The sequence below is a fragment of the Rhinoraja longicauda genome, chromosome 6 (assembly GCF_053455715.1).
Source record: "Rhinoraja longicauda isolate Sanriku21f chromosome 6, sRhiLon1.1, whole genome shotgun sequence".
Classification (NCBI taxonomy): Eukaryota; Metazoa; Chordata; class Chondrichthyes; order Rajiformes; family Arhynchobatidae; genus Rhinoraja; species Rhinoraja longicauda.
The window spans coordinates 80,622,134-80,642,077 of NC_135958.1; the positions used below are offsets into that span (position 1 = coordinate 80,622,134).

At 47.1% G+C, this 19,944-nt stretch overlaps 1 protein-coding gene across 1 annotated transcript in view; it reads right to left on the minus strand.

The window, feature by feature from the left end:
- The window catches only part of LOC144594664 (uncharacterized), a 104,623-nt gene that overhangs the window by 13,729 nt on the left and 70,950 nt on the right, over window positions 1–19,944 (minus strand). Inside the window, 9 exon segments of the mRNA XM_078401485.1 lie at window positions 688–938; window positions 2,095–2,277; window positions 2,848–2,922; window positions 5,309–5,435; window positions 7,270–7,447; window positions 9,519–9,732; window positions 12,984–13,258; window positions 16,638–16,822; window positions 19,084–19,226. Of these exon segments, the coding sequence (XP_078257611.1) occupies window positions 688–938; window positions 2,095–2,277; window positions 2,848–2,922; window positions 5,309–5,435; window positions 7,270–7,447; window positions 9,519–9,732; window positions 12,984–13,258; window positions 16,638–16,822; window positions 19,084–19,226 (1,631 nt within the window).

Below are 19,944 nucleotides of genomic sequence, written 5' to 3' on the forward strand. Positions count from 1 at the left end.
CAGCGAATGCAGCGCCAGAGACCCGGGTTCCATCCCGACTGCGGGCGCCGTCTTTACGGAGTTTGTACGTTCTCCCCGTGACCTGCGTGGGTTTTCTCCGAGATCTTTGGTTTCCTCCCACACTCCAAAGACGTGCAGGTTTGCAGGTTAATTGGCTTGGTGTGTGTGTAACTTGTCCCCAGTGTGTGTGGGATGGTGTTAATTTGCGGGGATCACTGGTCGGCACGGACCCAGTGGGCCGAAAGGGCCTGTTTCCGTCCTGTATCTGTAATCTAATCTAATCTAAACGGGGTTTGGAGGGAAAGATAGATCAGCCATGATTGAATGGCAGTGTCGACTTGATGGGCCGAATGGCCTAATTCTGCAGGGATAATCCCAACGTTTAAGAAGTGATAGAAGAAGGGTCTCGACCCGAAATGTCACCCACTCCTTCTCTCCTGAGATGCTGCCTGACCCGCTGAGTTACTCCAGCAATTTGTGTCTACCTTCGATTTGAACCAGCATCTGCAGTTTTTTTCCCCTACACTTTAAGAAGCAATTCGTACATGGAGAGAACGGGTTTAGAGTGGGACGAGTCTAGACGGGACATTTTGGTGAGGGTCGGCAAGTTGGGCCGAAGGGCCTGTTTCCACGCTGTGTGACTATTAATAACGCTGGTAAAACGGAGGACTTGAGCAGGCTACTCACCTGGTAGAAGGCCATGGATTTGAGAGAGGCTGCAATTTTACTGTCCTGCAGCTTTTGATATACACCACTGAAGTCGCAGTGGTGATAAAACCACCTCTGGATGAAGGGGATTATGGAATGGACAAAGTTCTGGACACGAGGGCAGAGTCTGAAATCTTCAGTCTGAGCTTCCACAGTGACACAACTGGAAAGCTGCACCACGCCACAGATATCAAAAAATATGTTGCGATCTTCCTCGTTAAATCGATTCTCTGGTGAAGAAATGGTTTCCGATTATGTGCAGTAGTTCCAAATGCATTTTACACTTTAAGCTTTTTCCGCGCTGTATAACAATAATAATAATAATAATGCATTACATTTATATAGCGCTTTTCTAAACACTCAAAGACGCTTTACAGGGTTTACTAAAACAGAAAAGAAAAAAAAGATAAATAAGTAAACGAACAGAACAGGAAAAAGAAGGTGAGGTGACGGTCAGTGGTTGAAGGCCGTGCTGAACAGGTGAGACTTCAGTGATGTTTTGAATGTGGTGAGTGAGGAGGAGTCTCTGACGGTTTGGGGTAGTGAGTTCCAGAGTGTGGGAGCAGCGATGGAGAAAGCCCTGTCCCCCCAGGATCTGAGTTTGGTCCGGATGGGGGGGGGACAGGAGATTGGCAGCAGCAGAGCGGAGGGTGCGGGTGGGAGTGTGTCTGTGGAGGAGGTCAGTCAGGTAGGATGGGGCCAGGTTATGGAGGGCTTTGTAGGTCATGAGGAGGATTTTGTACTGGATTCTCTGGGGGGTGGGGAGCCAGTGGAGCTTGTAAAGGACGGGGGTGATATGGTCACGGATCGGGGAGTGGGTGAGTAGACGGGCAGCGGAATTCTGGATGTATTGGAGTTTATTGATGATTTTTGAGGGTGAACCATAGAGGAGGCTGTTACAGTAGTCCAGACGGGAGGTGATGAAGGCGTGGATGAGGGTTTCTGCAGCTGTGGAGGAGAGGGATGGGCGGAGACGGGCGATGTTTTTGAGGTGGAAGAAGGCTGTCTTGGTGATGTGTTTGATGTGTTTGTCGAAGGAGAGGGTTTGATCAAAGATGATTCCAAGATTCCGGATGTGAGGGGAGGTGGATACTGGGAGACCATCAATGTTGAGGGTGAAGATGTGGGTGGATTTAGTGAGGGTTTTTGGACCAATGATGATGATTTCAGATTTGTCGCAGTTGAGTTTGAGGAAATTGAATTGAAGCCAAGATTTTATTTCAGTGATGCAGTTTGTCAGGGTCGAGTGTGTATTGGTGGAGATTGACTTGGTGGAGATGAGGAGCTGGATATCACCGGCGAAGCAGTGGAACTTGAGACCATGACGACTAAAGTCTAATCCCTTGTATGTTCAGGGTGCCGATGTGGAAATATCAACAGCGTTACCTTGCTTGCTATTGTTCCTGTTGTGTAAACGATACTTCTCGGGAGCAGGGTGAGTCAGAAAGCACAGAGACTGTGCTTTAAACATCCGCTCCAGGTGCTTATTGTCGGGAAGGATGGGGTAGTTGGCCAGGGACACCCAGCGATTATCCTTGGCAGGAAATATCTTCTCATCCTTTATCATTCCTAACCACAACACAGTTAAAATTAGTTCATTAGGAATTACAGGAATTCTAATTAATAGGAACCACAACAGCAAGGTAAAATTAAAAGGAAGAAGCCAACAATCTTATTAACATGCACTTACGCTACATTGATAGAAATATATAAAATTATGGGAGACATCGACACGGTAGACAGTCAGAACCTTTTACATAGAAAATAGGTACAGGAGGAGGCCATCCGGCCCTTCGAGCCTGTACGCACCGCCATTCAATATGATCCTGGCTGATCATCCACAATCAGTACCCCGTTCCTGCTTTCTCCCCATATCCCTTGATTCCGTTAGACCTAAGAGCTAAATCTAACTCTTCCCTAAGGGTCTCGACCCGAAACGTCACCCATTCCTTCTCTCCAGTGATGCTGCCTGACCCGCTGAGTTACTCCAGCATTTTGTATCTACCTTCGATTTAAACCAGCATCTGCAGTTTTTTTACGTTCATTATATTGTTTACAGTGCACCATGCTGCAAGTAAGAGTTTCATTGTTCTATCTGGGACACACGACAATAAAACACTCTTGAAATACAATCCTTACCTTTCAGTGTCTGGCAGTGGCCCTTTATTAGTTCCCATGAATCATCACAGTCATTGTATATCTTGCATTTCTCCGCTGTGGGACAGAAAATAAAAATAAATCATTGATTGGGTTTGTAAATTATAAAAGGACTGGACAAGCTAGATGCAGGAAAAATGTTGGGGGCAAAGATACTCGAGGAGCAAGAAAGACCACTCGACCTGAAAAACCGTAGTATGTCATGGCACCATTTTAGTAGGCAGAAACTTGCAGAAACATTTAAAAAGAAAAATAACAAAAATCTGTGAATTGGTAGATGAGATATATTCTGCATTTTTATGGTATCATCACACATACTGTTCCCCCAAAACACTGATTACACTGCGAGAGGCAGAGCGAACGGGCGGGTTTTGCTTACTAAAATGGCGGACATTACGCTCCTTTGCGTACTACACTCCAGTATAGGCGATTTCAACGGAGTGGTTCATCTTGTTCCTCTAGTATCTTTGGTTGGGGGAGTCCAGAACCAGGGGCCACAGTCCAAGAATAAAGGGGAGGCCATTTAAAACTGAGGTGAGGAGAAACTTTTTCACCCAGAGGGTTGTGAATTTGTGGAATTCTCTGCCACAGAGGGCAGTGGAGGCCAATTCAATGGATGAATTTAAAAGAGAGTTAGATAGAGCTCTAAGGGCTAGTGGAATCAAGGGATGTGGGGAAAAGGCAGGCAAGGGTTACTGATTGTGGATGATCAGCCATGATCACAATGAATGACGGTGCTGGTTTGAAGGGCCAAATGGCCTCCTCCTGCACCTATTTTTAATGTAATATGACCTGTAGGATTATATTTCCATTTTATACTGAAGAGAATGACTTTTTTGTTGTTGCAAAAATGCGAATATGAGCAATGTAATCTTTTTGTAAATTACAAGCATGCACTGGCCAGTTTAATGTTTTGTAAAAATGAATGAATAATCCAGTAGAAACAAAGAATTGCCGATGCTGGTTTATACCGAAGATAGACACAAAGAGCTGGAGAGACTCAGCAGGAGAAGGAATAGGTGACGTTTCATGCTGGGACCCTTCTTCAGTTTGCTGACTAACTGGCTAATAGTAGGAGTGTCAAGCAAAGCTTGGAGTTTTCTCACACTTAAACGTCAGTTATGATTCTGAGTTCTTAATTAGTGCTGTACGCCAAATGGTTCGTTTAGGTGAGAGATTCAACATGGAATCTTCAGCCCACCGAGTCCACACCGACCTTCAATCACTTGTTCACACTGGTTCTAAGTTGCCCCACTTTCCCCATTCACTCCCTGCACACTAGGGGGCCGATTACCCTACAAACCCGCACGAGTATAGGAGCAAAGAGGTCCTTCTGCAGTTGTACAGGGCCCTAGTGAGACCGCACCTGGAGTACTGTGTGCAGTTGTACAGGGCCCTAGTGAGACCGCACCTGGAGTACTGTGTGCAGTTGTACAGGGCCCTAGTGAGACCGCACCTGGAGTACTGTGTACAGTTGTACAGGGCCCTAGTGAGACCGCACCTGGAGTACTGTGTGCAGTTGTACAGGGCCCTAGTGAGACCGCACCTGGAGTACTGTGTGCAGTTGTACAGGGCCCTAGTGAGACCGCACCTGGAGTACAGTGTGCAGTTTTGGTCTCTAAATTTGAGGAAGGATATTCTTGCTATTGAGGGCGTGCAGCGTAAGTTTACCAGGTTAATTCCCGGAATGGCGGGACTGTCGTATGTTGAAAGACTGGATCGACTAGGCTTGTATACACTGGAATTTAGAAGGAGAGGGGATCTTATCGAAACGTATAAGATTATTAAGGGGTTGGACACGTTAGAGGCAGGAAACATGTTCCCAATGTTGGGGAGTCCAGAACAAGGGGCCACAGTTTAAGAATAATAGAACGGAGATGAGGAAAAACTTTTTCAGTCAGAGAGTTGCAAATCTGTGGAATTCTTTGCCTCAGAAGGCAGTGGAGGCCAATTCTCTGAATGCATTCAAGAGAGAGCTAGATAGAGCTCTTAAGGATAGCGGAGTCAGGGGGTATGGGGAGAAGGCAGGAACGGGGTACTGATTGTGGATGATCAGCCATGATCACATTGAATGGCGGTGCTGGTTCGAAGGGCCGAATGGCCTCCTCCTGCACCTATTGTCTATTGTCTGGGATGTGGGAGGAAACCCACGCTGCCACAGGGACAACGTGCAAACTCCAGGGTTATGGATTGCATGCAGACAGAGGAGATGAGTTTATCTTGGCGTGATGTCTGGCACAGACAGACATGGTGTTCCTGTGCAGTACTGTTGTCTATGTCTACTTGTAATCCAGGGTGTGGCCGAGAATGGACATGCTGGAACAATGAGCGACAAGGTTAAACAGAAAAGTGGTAGATTAGATGAGAAACCAAGTAGATTAGTCTGCTTTTCCCCCATGTAACAAAGAAATCAATTTGAAAAAATAAATCTGAAATCGCTTACCGAGAATTGCATAAATGACGGAGACGTCCTGCAGGACAGACGTGTTGGGTAAAGACACAGTAGAACAGATCAGCACGAGCAGGTTTACATAGTGCTTCATCGATGGTATTCGTTCTACATTCAGACTCTGCAATTTGAAACAGGTTTAGTTCAGTTTACTTTACTGTCATGTGTACCGAGGTACAGTGAAAAGCTTGTGTTGTGTGCTAACCGGTCAGCGGAAAGACAATACATGATTCCAATCGAGCCGTCCACAGCGCACGGTTACATGATAACGGGAATAACGTGAATGACGTTTAGTGCAAGTTAAAAGCTAGTAAGGTCCAATCCAAGATAGCCCGAGGATCTCCAGTGAGGTAGATAGTAGTTCAGGACTGTTCTCTAGTTGTGGTCGGATGGTTCAGGCATCAAAATGAAAATTCAACTTCCGCAGAAACTCGAGAAAAGAAAGTGCAGAATATTTCCAGGGAGGAAGTCACGGAAATGACTGAAGCAGAAAGTATCTTCTTGCAAGTCAGAATGTTGTGCGTGCAAGTCCCACCTTGCAAAACGCAAGGCCACACTTCCTGTAGCGTTGAGGGGCTAAAGTGCCACACTTTGCAAGAGGCATTGAATGTGCTTCTTTGTGCTCTGTCAGGCGGATGTAAAATATTCCACACTGCCACTCCAATGCAGCAATGATGCCCGAAGCAATTATCATTCTTTGATCCACAACCCAAAAAATTATTCATAGGAAAAAAACCTGCAGATGCTGGTTAAAATCGATGGTAGACACAAAGTGCTGGAGTAACTCAGCAGGTCAGGCAGCATCTCGGGAGAGAAGGAGTGGGTGACGTTTCGGGTCGAGACCCTTCTTCAGACTGATGTGTCAGGGGGACATTTGTCCCGCCCCCTCCCCTGACATCAGTCTGAAGAAGGGTCTCGACCCGAAACGTCACCCATTCCTTCTCTCCCAAGATACTGCCTGACCTGCTGAGTTACTCCAGCATTTTGTGTCGATCAAAAAAACATTTCTTTTCATCACATTGTTAGGGTGACACGGTGGTGCAGCGGTAGAGTTGCTGCCTTACAGCGAATGCAGCGCCGGAGATTCAGGTCGATCCTGACTACGGGCGCCGTCTGTACGGAGTTTGACCGTTCTCCCCGTGACCTGCGTGGGTTTTCTCCGAGATCTTCGGTTTCCTCCCACACTCCAAAGACGTGCAGGTATGTAGGTTAATTGGCTGGGTAAATGTAAAAATTGTCCCTAGTGTGTGTAGGATAGTGTTAATGTGTGGGGATCGCTGGGCGGCGCGGACCCGGTGGGCCGAAGGGCCTGTTTCCGCGCTGTATCTCTAAATCTAAATCTAAAAAAAAATGTCTGGGAATTTATTGTATTACAAGGGTGAATGGAGATGGAGAATATCTGGGAATTTATTGCATTACAAGGGTTCTTTAGCCAGAGGGCGGTGAATCTGTGAAATTCATTGGCCACAGACGGCTGTGGAGGCCAAGTCAGTAAAAAAATATATTTTAAAGTGGAGATTAGAATCGTAGTGTCATACATCGTGGAAACAGGCCTTTTGACCCGACCTGCCCGTGCCGACCAACATGCCCCATCTACACTCGCCCCACATCCCTCTAAACCTATCTTATCCATATACCTGTCCAAATATGTAAAAAAACATTTTGACAGAACATGTCTCCTCTGCCAGCTCATTCCATGCACCCACCACCCTTTACGTAAAAAAGGTGCCCCTCAGGCTCCCATTACATCTCTCCCCCCCCTCCCCTTAAACCTGTGACCTCTGGTTCTTGATTCCCTTACTCTAGGTAAAAGACTCTGTGCGTTTACCCAATCTATTCTTATCATGATCTTATTCACCTCTCTAAGATCACCCCTCATCCTCCTGCGCTCCAAGGAATAAAGTCCAAGCCTGCCCAACCTCCCCCTTTAGCTCAGACAAATCAGCGTGGAGCACCTTTTGAAACAGATCCTTCATGTCATCCCTCTGACCATAGAAGGGCGCGAGCAGACGCGGTTCCTGAAAAGTCTCCTTTGCTTCATCAATTTGTAATTTATACCGAAGGAAGATTTTGGTGGGATCATTCCAACACACGTCTTTCTGATGGTAGAATTTTCCAGAACAATTCGAGTCACTGTTTTAAAAGAAAGATAAAATATAAAACTGCATTAGAATCTTACACAAGGAAGCCAATACAATTGTTTCCTTCCCTTTGCCAAGTTTATTGGCCAAGTTTATTGGCCAAGTATGTGCAGATACAAGGAATGTGCCTTGGTGCTCCGCTCACAAATGACAACACAAACATACAGTAACAATTACATATGTTAGAAACAAATCTTGCTGCATCCGAACAATAAGTTAATCCTAACTTATCTTAGCAACACAGCACATCGGTGGTAACACAGCGATTTTCATGATCCCAACATGCCCTTTAACTGAAGAAGGGTCTCGACCCGAAACGTCACCCATTCCTTCTCTCCCGAGATGCTGCCTGACCTGCTGAGTTACTCCAGCATTTTGTGAATAAATGCCCTTTAACTTCTTCCCAGCCATCATTTCATAATTTTTGTCATTTATTACACGTGGGAGAAAATGTACATACAGCAAGACCCCACACACAGCAATGTAGTCATCACTGTTTCATATGTTTCTGTGCTGGAGAGAAAATATTGACTCAGTAGAGCCATAGAGTCCTACATTGTGGAAACAGGCCCTTTGGCCCAACTTGCCCACACCGACCAACATGTCCCAGCTACACTAGTCCCACCTGCCTGCGTTTAGTCCATAGCCCTCTGAACCTGTCCTATCCATGTACCTGTCTAAATGTTTCGTAATCATTGCAATAGTCCCTGCCTCAAAACTAGCTCCTGTGGCAGTTCGTTCCATACACCCACCACCCTATGTGTAAAAAGTTACCCCTCAAATTCCTATTAAATCTGTCCCCCTCACCTTAAACCTAGGTCCTCTGGTTCTTGATTCCCCTACTCTGGGCAAGAGACTCTATGCGTTTACCCGATCTGTTTAGTTTAGTTTAGTTTAGTTTAGTTTAGAGATACAGCGCGGAAACAGGCCCTTCGGCCCACCGGGTCCGCGTCGACCAGCGATCCCCGTACATTAACACTATCCTACACGCACTAGGGATAATTTTACATTTACGAAGCCAATTAACCTACAAACCCGCACGTCTTTGGAGTGTGGGAGGAAACCGAAGATCTCGGAGAAAACCCACACAGGTCACGGGGAGAACGTACAAACTCCGTACAGACAGCGCCAGTAGTCGGGATGGAACCCGGGTCTCCGGCGCTGCATTCACTGTAAGGCAGCAACTTTACCGCTGCGCCACCGTGACGTCCTCTCAAAATTTTGTACATCGTTGCAAAATCACCCCTCATCCTCCTGCGCTCCAGGGAATAGAGTGTAGCCTGCTCAACCTCTCCCTGTAGCTCAGGCCACCGAGTCAAATTCAAGACAAATTAAATGCTAGCATTTATATCAACAGCACTGGAATACAAAAACAGAGATGTAATGCCGAGGCTCCATAAGCCGCTAGTCAGGTCACATTTGGAACACTGTGAGCAAATTTGGGCCCCATATCTGAGGAAGGATGTGCTGGCTCTGGAGAGGGTCCAGAGGAGGTTTACAAGAATGATCCCGGGAATGAGTGGGTTAGCATATGATGAGTGTTTGTCAGCACTGGGCCTGCACTCGCTGGAGTTTAGAAGGTTGAGGGGGAACCTCATTGAAACTTACAGAATAGTGAGCGGCCTGGATAGAGTGGATGTGGAGAGGATGTTTCCACTGGTGGGAGAGTCAGGAACCAGAGGTGATAACCTCAGAATTAAAGGGCGCTCTTTTAGAAAGGAGGTGAGGGGGAACTTCTCTAGTCAGAGGGCAGTGAATCTGTGGGATTCTTTGCCGCAGACGGCTGTGGAGGCCAAGTCAGTGGATATTTTTAATGCAGAGATAGATTCTTGATTAGAACGGGTGTCAAGGGTTATGGGGAGAAGGCAGGAAAATGGGGTTAGGAGGCCTGGTTGAATGGCGGAGTGGACTCGTTGGGCCGAATGGCCTAATTCTACTCCTATAACTTGTGAGTCCTGGCAACATCCACGCAAATCTTCTCTGCAGTCCTGGCGACATCTCAGTAAATCCTTTCACCACTTTTCTCCGAGACATTTGGTGTGAAGAGGAAGGAAAATGCTTACCTGCTGGGCACAAACACGGCTGGGTAGTGTTCAAACAGTTCCTTCAGCTGATTTCGACTGCAGTTCCTATCAAAGTAGGCATAGACCTTGTAAATATGATCAGCTTGTGAGCGAAATTCAGCTCCCTGCACATCACCGGCCTCACTTGGACTTTTCACACACCATGATTTAAAGTGGTTCATCAACATTTCCACAGTTAGCGAGGTCTTAATACCTAAGAAAAGATCACTTTAGTTTAGTTTATCATCACGTGAACTGAGGTACAGTGAAATGCCTTTGTTGCGTGCTAATCAGTCAGCGGAAAAACAATCCATGAATACAATCGAGCCGTTTCGGAAAAAGAGGGAGATATACAATAAATATAAGCGGCAGGGAGTAAATGAGGTTCTTGAGGAATATAAAGAATGTAAAAGGAATCTTAAAAAGGAAATTAGAAAAGCGAAAAAAAGATATGAGGCTGCTTTGGCAAGTAATGTAAAAGTAAACCCCAAGGGGTTCTACAGATATGTCAATAGCAAAAGGATAGTGAGGGATAAAATTGGTCCATTAGAGAGTCAGAGTGGACAGCTATGTGCTGAGCCGGAAGAAATGGGGGAGATATTAAACAATTTCTTTTCTTCGGTATTTACCGAGGAGAAGGATATTGAATTATGTGAGGTAAGCGAAACAAGTAGAGTAGTGATGGAAATTAGGAGGATTAAAGAAGAGGAGGTACGGACACTTTTGAAAAATATAAAAGTGGATAAGTCTCCAGGTCCTGATAGGATATTACCTAGGACATTGAGGGAAGTTAGTGCAGAAATAGCAGGGGCTATGACGGAAATATTTCAAACGTCATTAGAAACGGGGATGGTGCCGGAAGATTGGCGCATTGCGCATGTTGTGCCTTTGTTTAAAAAAGGTTCTAAAAGTAAACCTAGCAATTATAGACCTATTAGTTTGACGTCTGTGGTGGGAAAATTAATGGAAAAGATACTTAGGGACAATATATATAATTATTTGGATAATCAAGGCCTGATTAGAAATAGTCAACATGGATTTGTGCCTGGAAGGTCATGTTTGACTAATCTTCTTGAATTTTTTGAAGAGGTTACCAGGGAAATTGATAAGGGCAAGGCTGTGGATGTTGTCTATATGGACTTTAGTAAGGCATTTGACAAGGTTCCACATGGAAGGTTGATTAAGAAGGTTAAATCGTTGGGTATTAATAGTGAGGTTGCAAGATGGATTCAACAATGGCTGAATGGGAGATACCAGAGGGTAACGGTTGACAATTGTATGTCAGGTTGGAGGCCAGTGTCTAGTGGAGTGCCCCAAGGATCTGTGTTGGGTCCACTGTTGTTTGTCATTTACATTAATGATCTGGATGATGGTGGGGCAAATTGGATTAGTAAATATGCAGATGATACTAAGATAGGTGGAGTAGTTGATAGTGAGGTAGATTTTCAAAGTCTACAGAGAGACTTGGGCCTTTTGGAAGGGTGGGCTGAAAGATGGCAGATGGAGTTTAATGCTGATAAGTGTGAGGTGCTGCATTTTGGTAGGACAAATCAAAATAGGACGTACAGGGTAAATGGTAGGGAATTGAGGAATGCAGTGGAACAGAGGGATCTGGGAATAACTGTGCATTGTTCCCTGAAGGTGGAATCTCATGTGGATAGGGTGGTGAAGAAGGCGTTTGGTATGCTTGCCTTTATAAATCAGAGCATCGAGTATAGAAGTTGGGATGTAATGTTAAAATTGTACAGGGCATTGGTGAGGCCGAATCTGGAGTATGGTGTGCAGTTCTGGTCGCCAAATTATAGGAAGGATGTCGACAAAATGGAGAGGGTGCAGAGGAGATTTACTAGAATGTTGCCTGGGTTTCAGCACTTAGGCTACAGAGAGAGGTTGAACAGGTTGGGTCTTTATTCTTTGGAGCGTAGAAGGTTGAGGGGGGACTTGATAGAGGTTTTTAAAATTTTGAGAGGGACGGACAGAGTTGACGTGGGTAGGCTTTTCCCTTTGAGAGTGGGGAAGATTCCAACAAGGGGACATAGCTTCAGAATTGAGGGACAAAGGTTTAGGGGTAACATGAGGGGGAACTTCTTTACTCAGAGGGTTGTGGCTGTATGGAATGGGCTTCCGGTGGAAGTGGTGGAGGCTGGCTCGATTTTATTATTTAAGAGTAAATTGGATAGGTATATGGATAAGAGGGGATTAGAGGGTTATGGTCTGAGTGCAGGTAGATGAGACTAGGTCAGGGAGAATGGTCGGCGTGGACTGGTAGGGCCGGACAGGCCTGTTTCCATGCTGTAGTTGTTATATGTTATATGTTATATGTTTACAGTGCACAGATACACGATAAGGGAATGTGTGGGAAGGAAGTGCAGGTGCTGGTTTCAACCAAGGATAGACACAAAGTGCTGGAGTAACTCAGCTGGACAGGCAGCATCACTGGAGAGCACGAATGGGTGATGTTTCGGGTCTGACGAAGAGCCGTGACCCGAAACGCCACCCATTTCTTCTCTCCAGAGATGCTTGCTGCCTGTCCCGCTGAGTTAGTACAGCGTTTTGTGTCTGTCTTTGACTCTATGCAGAGACTCACTCCAAAAGTCGAGGATGTTTTTAAAACAACAATGGGGGCACTGCAATAGCAGAGGCAGGGTCAACTGCAGTATTTACTTTAGTTTAGAGATACAGCGCGGAAACAGGCCCACCGAGTTCATGCTGATCAGTGATCCCCGTACACTAACACTATCCTACATGGTGGCACAGCGGTAGAGTTGCTGCCTCACAGCACCAGAGATACGGGTTCGATCCTGACTACGGGCGCTGTGACCTGCGTGGGTTTTCTCCTGCGTGGGTTTTCTCCGGTTGCTTCCCACACTCCAAAGATGTACAGGTTTGTAGGCTAACTGGCTTGGTATAAATGTAAATTGTTCTTAGTGTGCGGGGATCACTGGTTGGTGCAGACTCGGTGGGCTGAAGGGCCTGTGTTTGTGCTGTATCTCTTAACTAAACTAACACAGCTACCAGCCTTGGAGGGCATCTACAACACACGATGCCTCAGAAAAGCCACCAGCATCCACAAAGACTCTTCACACCCCTGCAACAGTCTGTTCGAACTCCTTCCATCGGGCAGACGATACAAGGCCTTCTACGCCCGCACCTCCAGACTCAGGAACAGCTTCATCCCCAGGGCTATAGCTGCTATGAACCGGCCCTGCTGAGCCGGATGGCCACAACGCACAGTGAACCGGCACAGATCTACTTGCACTTTATTCTGTTTTAAAACTGTTACAATTTGTTTCGATGGGTTGTTTAAATTAATAATGAATACTGACTAGCTAATTAATTTATTGCATCGTATGGGAGGCGCATTCCCAATCTCGTTGTACCCCTGTACAATGACAATAAAGATATATTGTATTGTATTGTAAAAGAATGCCAAGTGACAAAATATAGTTTAACATTGGTACTCACCAGCAAAGGCAGCAAAAGTGCTCTTCTCGAGAAGATCACAAGACACGTAGTTAACGTTGCCAGCCAAAAGCTCCACTAAATGAGGTGATCTCAGGTAGGCTTCAACAGGGCGCAGGTAGGCAGTGTGGAACGCGGGGCCCTCTGGGGAAGGACTGTTGGCGGGTAACCACGGCAAGGTTTTCAGGTAAATTGCAAAGGAAGAATCGACATCGTTCCTCAGCACTTTCTCCTGGCTGTCAAAGACTCTAGCTGAGCAGAACTGGGACAATCTCGACCTGCAAGGAACAATTAGCGTGAGCTTCGAGGATGTTTTGTCAATCAGCGCAGGCATGCATTCCTCAGCCAAGATGTCTCCAGTTGTTACGCAGGTCGGTGCGTGCTCCTCAGCTTACGATGCTTCCACGTCCGATATTTCGACTTTAGGATGGTGCAAAATCCATACACTTTCATTAGAGACCGTACTTCGAATTTTGAATTGTGATCTTTTCCCGGGATCGCAGACCTCCGCTCCCGCCCCGATATCTCCTCAGCCCGGCCACAAGATCAACATTTACCCGCCCCCGCCGCGGCTACAGCGGCGTCGCTCACACGGTCTCCCGGGCGCACGCGCCGGCCAGCCCGCCAGGAGAGGAGGCTTCTAGGAGCATTACATGCACTTACGACTTACGACGGGTTTGTCGGAACGTGACCCCCGTGGTAAGTTGAGGAGCACCGGTATACTTAGTTGGACTATAGTTTTGTTAAATAAGATTTTATCCTGGCACTCTCTCGACGTTAGAACTACATTACTGAACAAAAGAGTTAACGCTTTACTGACATCTGCGGTCTTGCCCCCAAACCCACTACGGACACAAACCACTGCTGCTGCTTGTGTCTCCCTCTCAACCCGTACAGAGCAGGGGGCACCAGCAGTTACATCAACACAACCTCAGGGCTCATGAATTGGAGGGGGAAGAGAGTGGAGGGAGATGGGGGGGAAAGGGGGAAATGGGGGGAGAGGGAGGGGGAAAAGGGGGATGGGGAGAGGGAAAGGGGAGGGAGGGGAGGAGGAGGAGAGAGAGGTGGGAAGTGGGGAGAGGGAAGGGGGAAGAGGGGAGGGGGAAAGGGGGGAAGAGGGTAGGGGGAAAGGTGGAGGGGGAAAAGGGGGGGAGAGGGAGGGGGAGGAGAAGGAGAGGGAGGTGGGAGAGGGAAGGGGGAGGTACTGTTCAATTCTCCTCTATCCCATTGCGGACATTGGACGTTGTCTGTGGAACTGATGCGCTACAATGCTGAGAACTTTCTCCTGCACTCTGTATCTCCCCCTTTGCTCTCTGCCTGTTGTACTGGGGTTTGGCTTGATTGCATCTACGTCTAGATCTCATGCAAAACAAAATTCCACTGTGGCTCGGTAAACGTGACAATAATAATAATAATAACGTGATATAATAATCTAGAGCAGGCAATTAGTAATGAGTTAAATGATCAGCCATCATCGATGAATGGGGAAGGTGTCAGTCACGAGGGGGTGAATGATTGCACGGCATTTATTTCTTATGTTCTCATAACGCTAACAAGTCTTTAAAGACGGGTGTTAGAAGGCCACACTCTACATCACGACATCAACTTACTGCACAGCAGAGGAACAGGCCCTTCGGCCCACAATGTCTGTGCTATAGACAATAGACAATAGGTGCAGGAGTAGGCCATTCAGCCCTTCGAGCCAGCACCGCCATTCAATGCAATCATGGCTGATCACTCTCAATCAGTACCCCGTTCCTGCCTTCTCCCCACACCCCCTCACTCCGCTATCCTTAAGAGCTCTATCCAGCTCTCTCTTGAAAGCATCCAACGAACTGGCCTCCACTGCCTTCTGAGGCAGAGAATTCCACACCTTCACCACTCTCGACTGAAAAAGTTCTTCCTCATCTCCGTTCTAAATGGCCTACCCCTTATCCTTAAACTGTGGCCCCTTGTTCTGGACTCCCGCAACACTGGGAACATGTTTCCTGCCTCTAATGTGTCCAATCCCCTAATTATCTTATATGTTTCAATAAGATCCCCCCTCATCCTTCTAAATTCCAGTGTATACAAGCCCAATCGCTCCAGCCTTTCAACATACGACAGTCCCGCCATTCCGGGAATTAACCTAGTGAACCTACGCTGCACGCCCTCCATAGCAAGAATATCCTTCCTCAAATTTGGAGACCAAAACTGCACACAGTACTCCAGGTGCGGTCTCACCAGGGCCCGGTACAACTGTAGAAGGACCTCTTTGCTCCTATACTCAACTCCTCTTGTTATGAAGGCCAACATTCCATTGGCTTTCTTCACTGCCTGCTGTACCTGCATGCTTCCTTTCATTGACTGATGCACTAGGACACCCAGATCTCGTTGAACTCCCCCTCCTCCTAACTTGACACCATTCAGATAATAATCTGCCTTTCTATTCTTACTTCCAAAGTGAATAACCTCACACTTATCTACATTAAACTGCATCTGCCATGTATCCGCCCACTCACACAACCTGTCCAAGTCACCCTGCAGCCTTATTGCATCTTCCTCACAATTCACACTACCCCCCAGCTTAGTATCATCTGCAAATTTGCTAATGGTACTTTTAATCCCTTCGTCTAAGTCATTAATGTATATCGTAAATAGCTGGGGTCCCAGCACCGAACCTTGCGGTACCTTGCTGAACATACACTGGCTGCCACATGGAGCAGTGGAGTCGAGACGCATTTGCTGACGTTGATTCCCCTTTCTCTCCATCCCTCCCCCACCCTGCCAGATCCACTCTTCGCATCCAAATATCCCTTCACCATCCTCTCTTCCACAGCCAACAATGGACCATTGTGGTCTCCACCTGTCCTTGGTCATCGGTGCCAGATCTGATTTGTTCCGAACCTCTAGTTTCCCCCCCCCACTCTCTCAGTCTGAAGAAGGGTCTCGACCCAAAATGTCGCCTATTCCAATTCTCCAGAGATGCTGCCTGATCCGCTGAGCTTTTTGTGTCTATCTTCTGCACAAAGGGGGAGCAGGAAAGCATGCAAGAGATGGGGGAAAATGGGGGAAGAGTGATGCAGAGAACAAACGCAGCCATAGCAATCGAGGCCAGTTTTCGGGTTTTAACAATGTAAAGTCAGATGAAAGGGGGCAGTGAAAGGGAAGTAGAGAAGGTAGGAAAAGAAACGGCAGATGCTGGTTTAAATCGAAGGGTAGACACAAAATGCTGGAGTAACTCATTCCTTCTCTCCCGATAGCACGGTAGCGTAGCGGTAGAGTTGCTGCTTTACAGCGAATGCAGCGCCGGAGACTCAGGTTCGATCCTGACTACGGGTGCTGCACTGTAAGGAGTTTGTACGTTCTCCCCGTGACCTGCGTGGGTTTTCTCCGAGATCTTCGGTTTCCTCCCACACTCCAAAGACGTACAGGTATGTAGGTTAATTGGCTGGGTAAATGTAAAAAATAAATAAAAAATTGTCCCTAGTGGGTGTAGGATAGTGTTAATGTACGGGGATCGCTGGGCGGCACGGACTTGGTGGGCCGAAAAGGCCTGTTTCCGGCTGTATATATATGATATGATATGATATTCCTTCTCCCAAATGCCTGACCCGCTGAGTTACTCCAGCATTTTGTGTCTGCCTTAGAGCAGAAGTTAATTTATAGTTCACTTACCCAGAGTCCCAGTTTTTGTCAAGGAGTTTGAGTAGATTAATTCTCTGTATTAGCTTTAACTTCTCGGACAAATCCTGCGTGGTGAGGAGTCCGTGAAGCTCCTCACAGACATAATCTTCCACGACGTACACATTATCTCCCGTCTGGGGCCAACATTCATAGATGGGTGCCCAGGGACTGGATGCCTAAAGATAATTACAAATTATTACATTAACAGCTGTCCGGGGTTATGGGGAGACGGCAGGAGATTGGGGGTAGGAGGGAGAGATAGATCAGTCATAGAGTGAAACAGTGTGGAAACAGGCCCTTCGGCCCAACTTGCCCACACCGGCCAACATGTCCCAGCTACACTAGTCCCTAACCTGCGCTTGGTCCATAGCCCTCCAAACCTGTCCTATCCATGTACCTGTCTAACTGTTTCTTAAACATTGGGATAATCCCAGCCTCAACTACCTCCTCTGGCAGCTTGTTCCATACACCCACCACCCTCTGTGTGAAAAAGTAACCCCTCGGATTCCTATTAAATCTTTCCCCCTTCACCTTGAACCTATGTCCTCTGGTCCTCGATTCCCCGACTCTGGGCAAGAGATTCTCTGCATCTACCCGATCTATTCCTCTCATGACTTTATACACCTCCATAAGATCATGATTGAATGGCGGAGTAGTCGTGATGGGCCAAATGGCCTAATTCTGCTCCTATCACTTATGATCTTAACACTCAAGCTTGAGGTTTGTGAAGGATAATGACAGCTTTAGACCAAACTGTGTGCAATGCAGACAAGTACGGAGAAGAAAAGATGAAACATTTTAGTAGATATAATATGGTGACTGTGTGACTAGCAGATAAAGTTCAGAAGTTCAGAATATTCAGAAATTTAGAACGGAGATGTGGAAGAACTTTTTCAGTCAGAGAGTGGTGAAGGTGTGGAATTCTCTGCCTCAGAAGGCAGTGGGGGCCAGTTCGTTGGATGCTTTCAAGAGAGAGCTGGATAGAGCTCTTAAGGATAGCGGAGTGAGGGGGTATGGGGAGAAGGCAGGAACGGGGTACTGATTGAGAGTGATCAGCCATGATCGCATTGAATGGCGGTGCTGGCTCGAAGGGCTGAATGGCCTACTCCTGCACCTATTGTCTATTGTCTAATATCCAGGAGGTCTGAGATATTGCACTTCAGAAGGTCGAGTGCAAGGGGATATTATGCAGCTAATGGCAGATCCCTTCCTAGCATTGATGTACAGAAGGATGATGAGGTCCAAATCCATAGCCGCATGGCAGTGGAAGCACAAGCATGTGGAGTGGCAAAGACGTATGTACGGTGTGCTTGCCTTCATCGGTCAAGGTCTAGTCCAAGAGTCACAAAGGCATGATGCAGCTCTATAGGACGTTGGTGTGACCGCATTTGGTGTTGTGTGCAGTTGTGTTCACCCCATTACAGAATGGATCTGCTGGCTTCAGGCAGAGAGCACGAGACGTTTACCAGGATACTGGACACACAATGCTGGAGTGACTCAGTGGCACAGGCAGCATCTCGGGAGAGAAGGAATGGCCCTTCTTCAGACTGACTTTACCAGGATAGTGGCTGGCTTAGTGGGCATTAGTTACAAAGAGAGGTTAGACAAACTGAGATTGATTTCTCTGGAGCCCAAGAGGTTGAGGGGAGACCTAATGGAAGTTTATTAAATTATGAGACGTATAGATAGGGTCAGACCGTCAGAATCTTTCTCCTCAGGTGGAAATGTCAAAGATTAGAGGGCATTGCTTTAAGATCAGAGGGGGGAAATTTAAAGCAGATAAAGCAGAGCTAACGGAATCAAGGGATGTGGGGAAAAGCAGTAAGGGGGTACTGATTTTAGATGATCAGCCTTGATCATATTGAATGGCGGTGCTGGCTCGAAGGGCTGAATGACCTACTCCTGCACCTGTTTTTCTATATGAGGGGCAAGTTTATTTTTCCACAGAGGGTGGTGAGTGTCAGGAACGAACTGCAGGGGTGGTGTTTAAGAGTCTTTTGGATAAAAGCACGAGGTTCGATAGCCCTGACCCGGGGTAGATTGCCCGGCACGGGGGAGCTGAGATCCCCCCACCCCTGATGCAGGAGCTTGATCGCCCTGACGAGGAAGGCCCACCGCCGGTTACCGGAGTCAAGATCATCATGTCAACGGAAGGTTCGAGCCCCCGGCCGCGGGAGGACAAAGAAGGGAGAGGTTGAACTGTTTTTCGCCTTCCATCACAGTGAGGAATGTGGAGGAGGAGTCACTGCGGTGGATGTTCATGTTAAAATGCATTTTGTGTGTCCTGTTGCTGTTTATTGGTATGGCTGTATGGCAAATGAAGTTCCTCGTATGCTGCAAAACATACTTGGCTAATAAAGTATGATCGTGACTGTGATTATTATGATCTGTACTGTTCCGTGTTCGATAAGCCAGCAGGGCGACTTGTTTAACTAACCAGCTCTTGTTTTGTGAAAGTAATTTTTCTCTTCTGAAAAATCAATGTATCCTGCACGCCGAGTGACATGAAGAAGGTCCTCCAGGCATCAGGATCACGGTCAGTCCTCACGTAACAAGAGTCCACCAACACCCAGTCAACACCTAAACATCAAATGGTCAATATAGTTCAGTACGGACACACAGTGCAAATACACACTCGGTTTACATGCACTTGTTAAATTAGAAAGATAGAATTGCTGCCTCACAGCGGCAGAGCCTGCGGGTTCGATCTTGACTACGAGGGCTGTCTGTACGGAGTTTGCACCTGCTCCCCGTGCTCACGTTTCCTCCCACACTCCAAAGACGTACAGGTTTGTAGGTCAATTGGCTTCGGTGAAGATGACAAATTGTCCCTAGTGTTTGTAGGATAGTGCTAGTGTGTGGGAATGGCTGGTTGGCACGGACCGGGTGGGCCGAAGGGCCTGTTTCCGTGCTGTGTATCTCTAAACTAAAAAAGTCTCAAAATGTTCACCAGAAAATGGTTTACTGGAGTAACTCAGCGGGTCAGGCAGCATCTGTGGAGAACATGGATAGGTGACGTTTCACAGAGTGCTGGAGTAACTCAGCGGGTCAGGCAGCATCTGTGGAGAACATGGATAGGTGACGTTTCACAGAGTGCTGGAGTAACTCAGTGGGTCAGGCAGCATCTGTGGAGAACATGGATTGGTGACGTTTCACAGAGTGCTGGAGTAACTCAGCGGGTCAGGCAGCATCTGTGGAGAACATGGATTGGTGACGTTTCACAGAGTGCTGGAGTAACTCAGCGGGTCAGGCAGCATCTCTGGAGAACGTGGATAGGTGACGTTTCGGGTCAGAACTC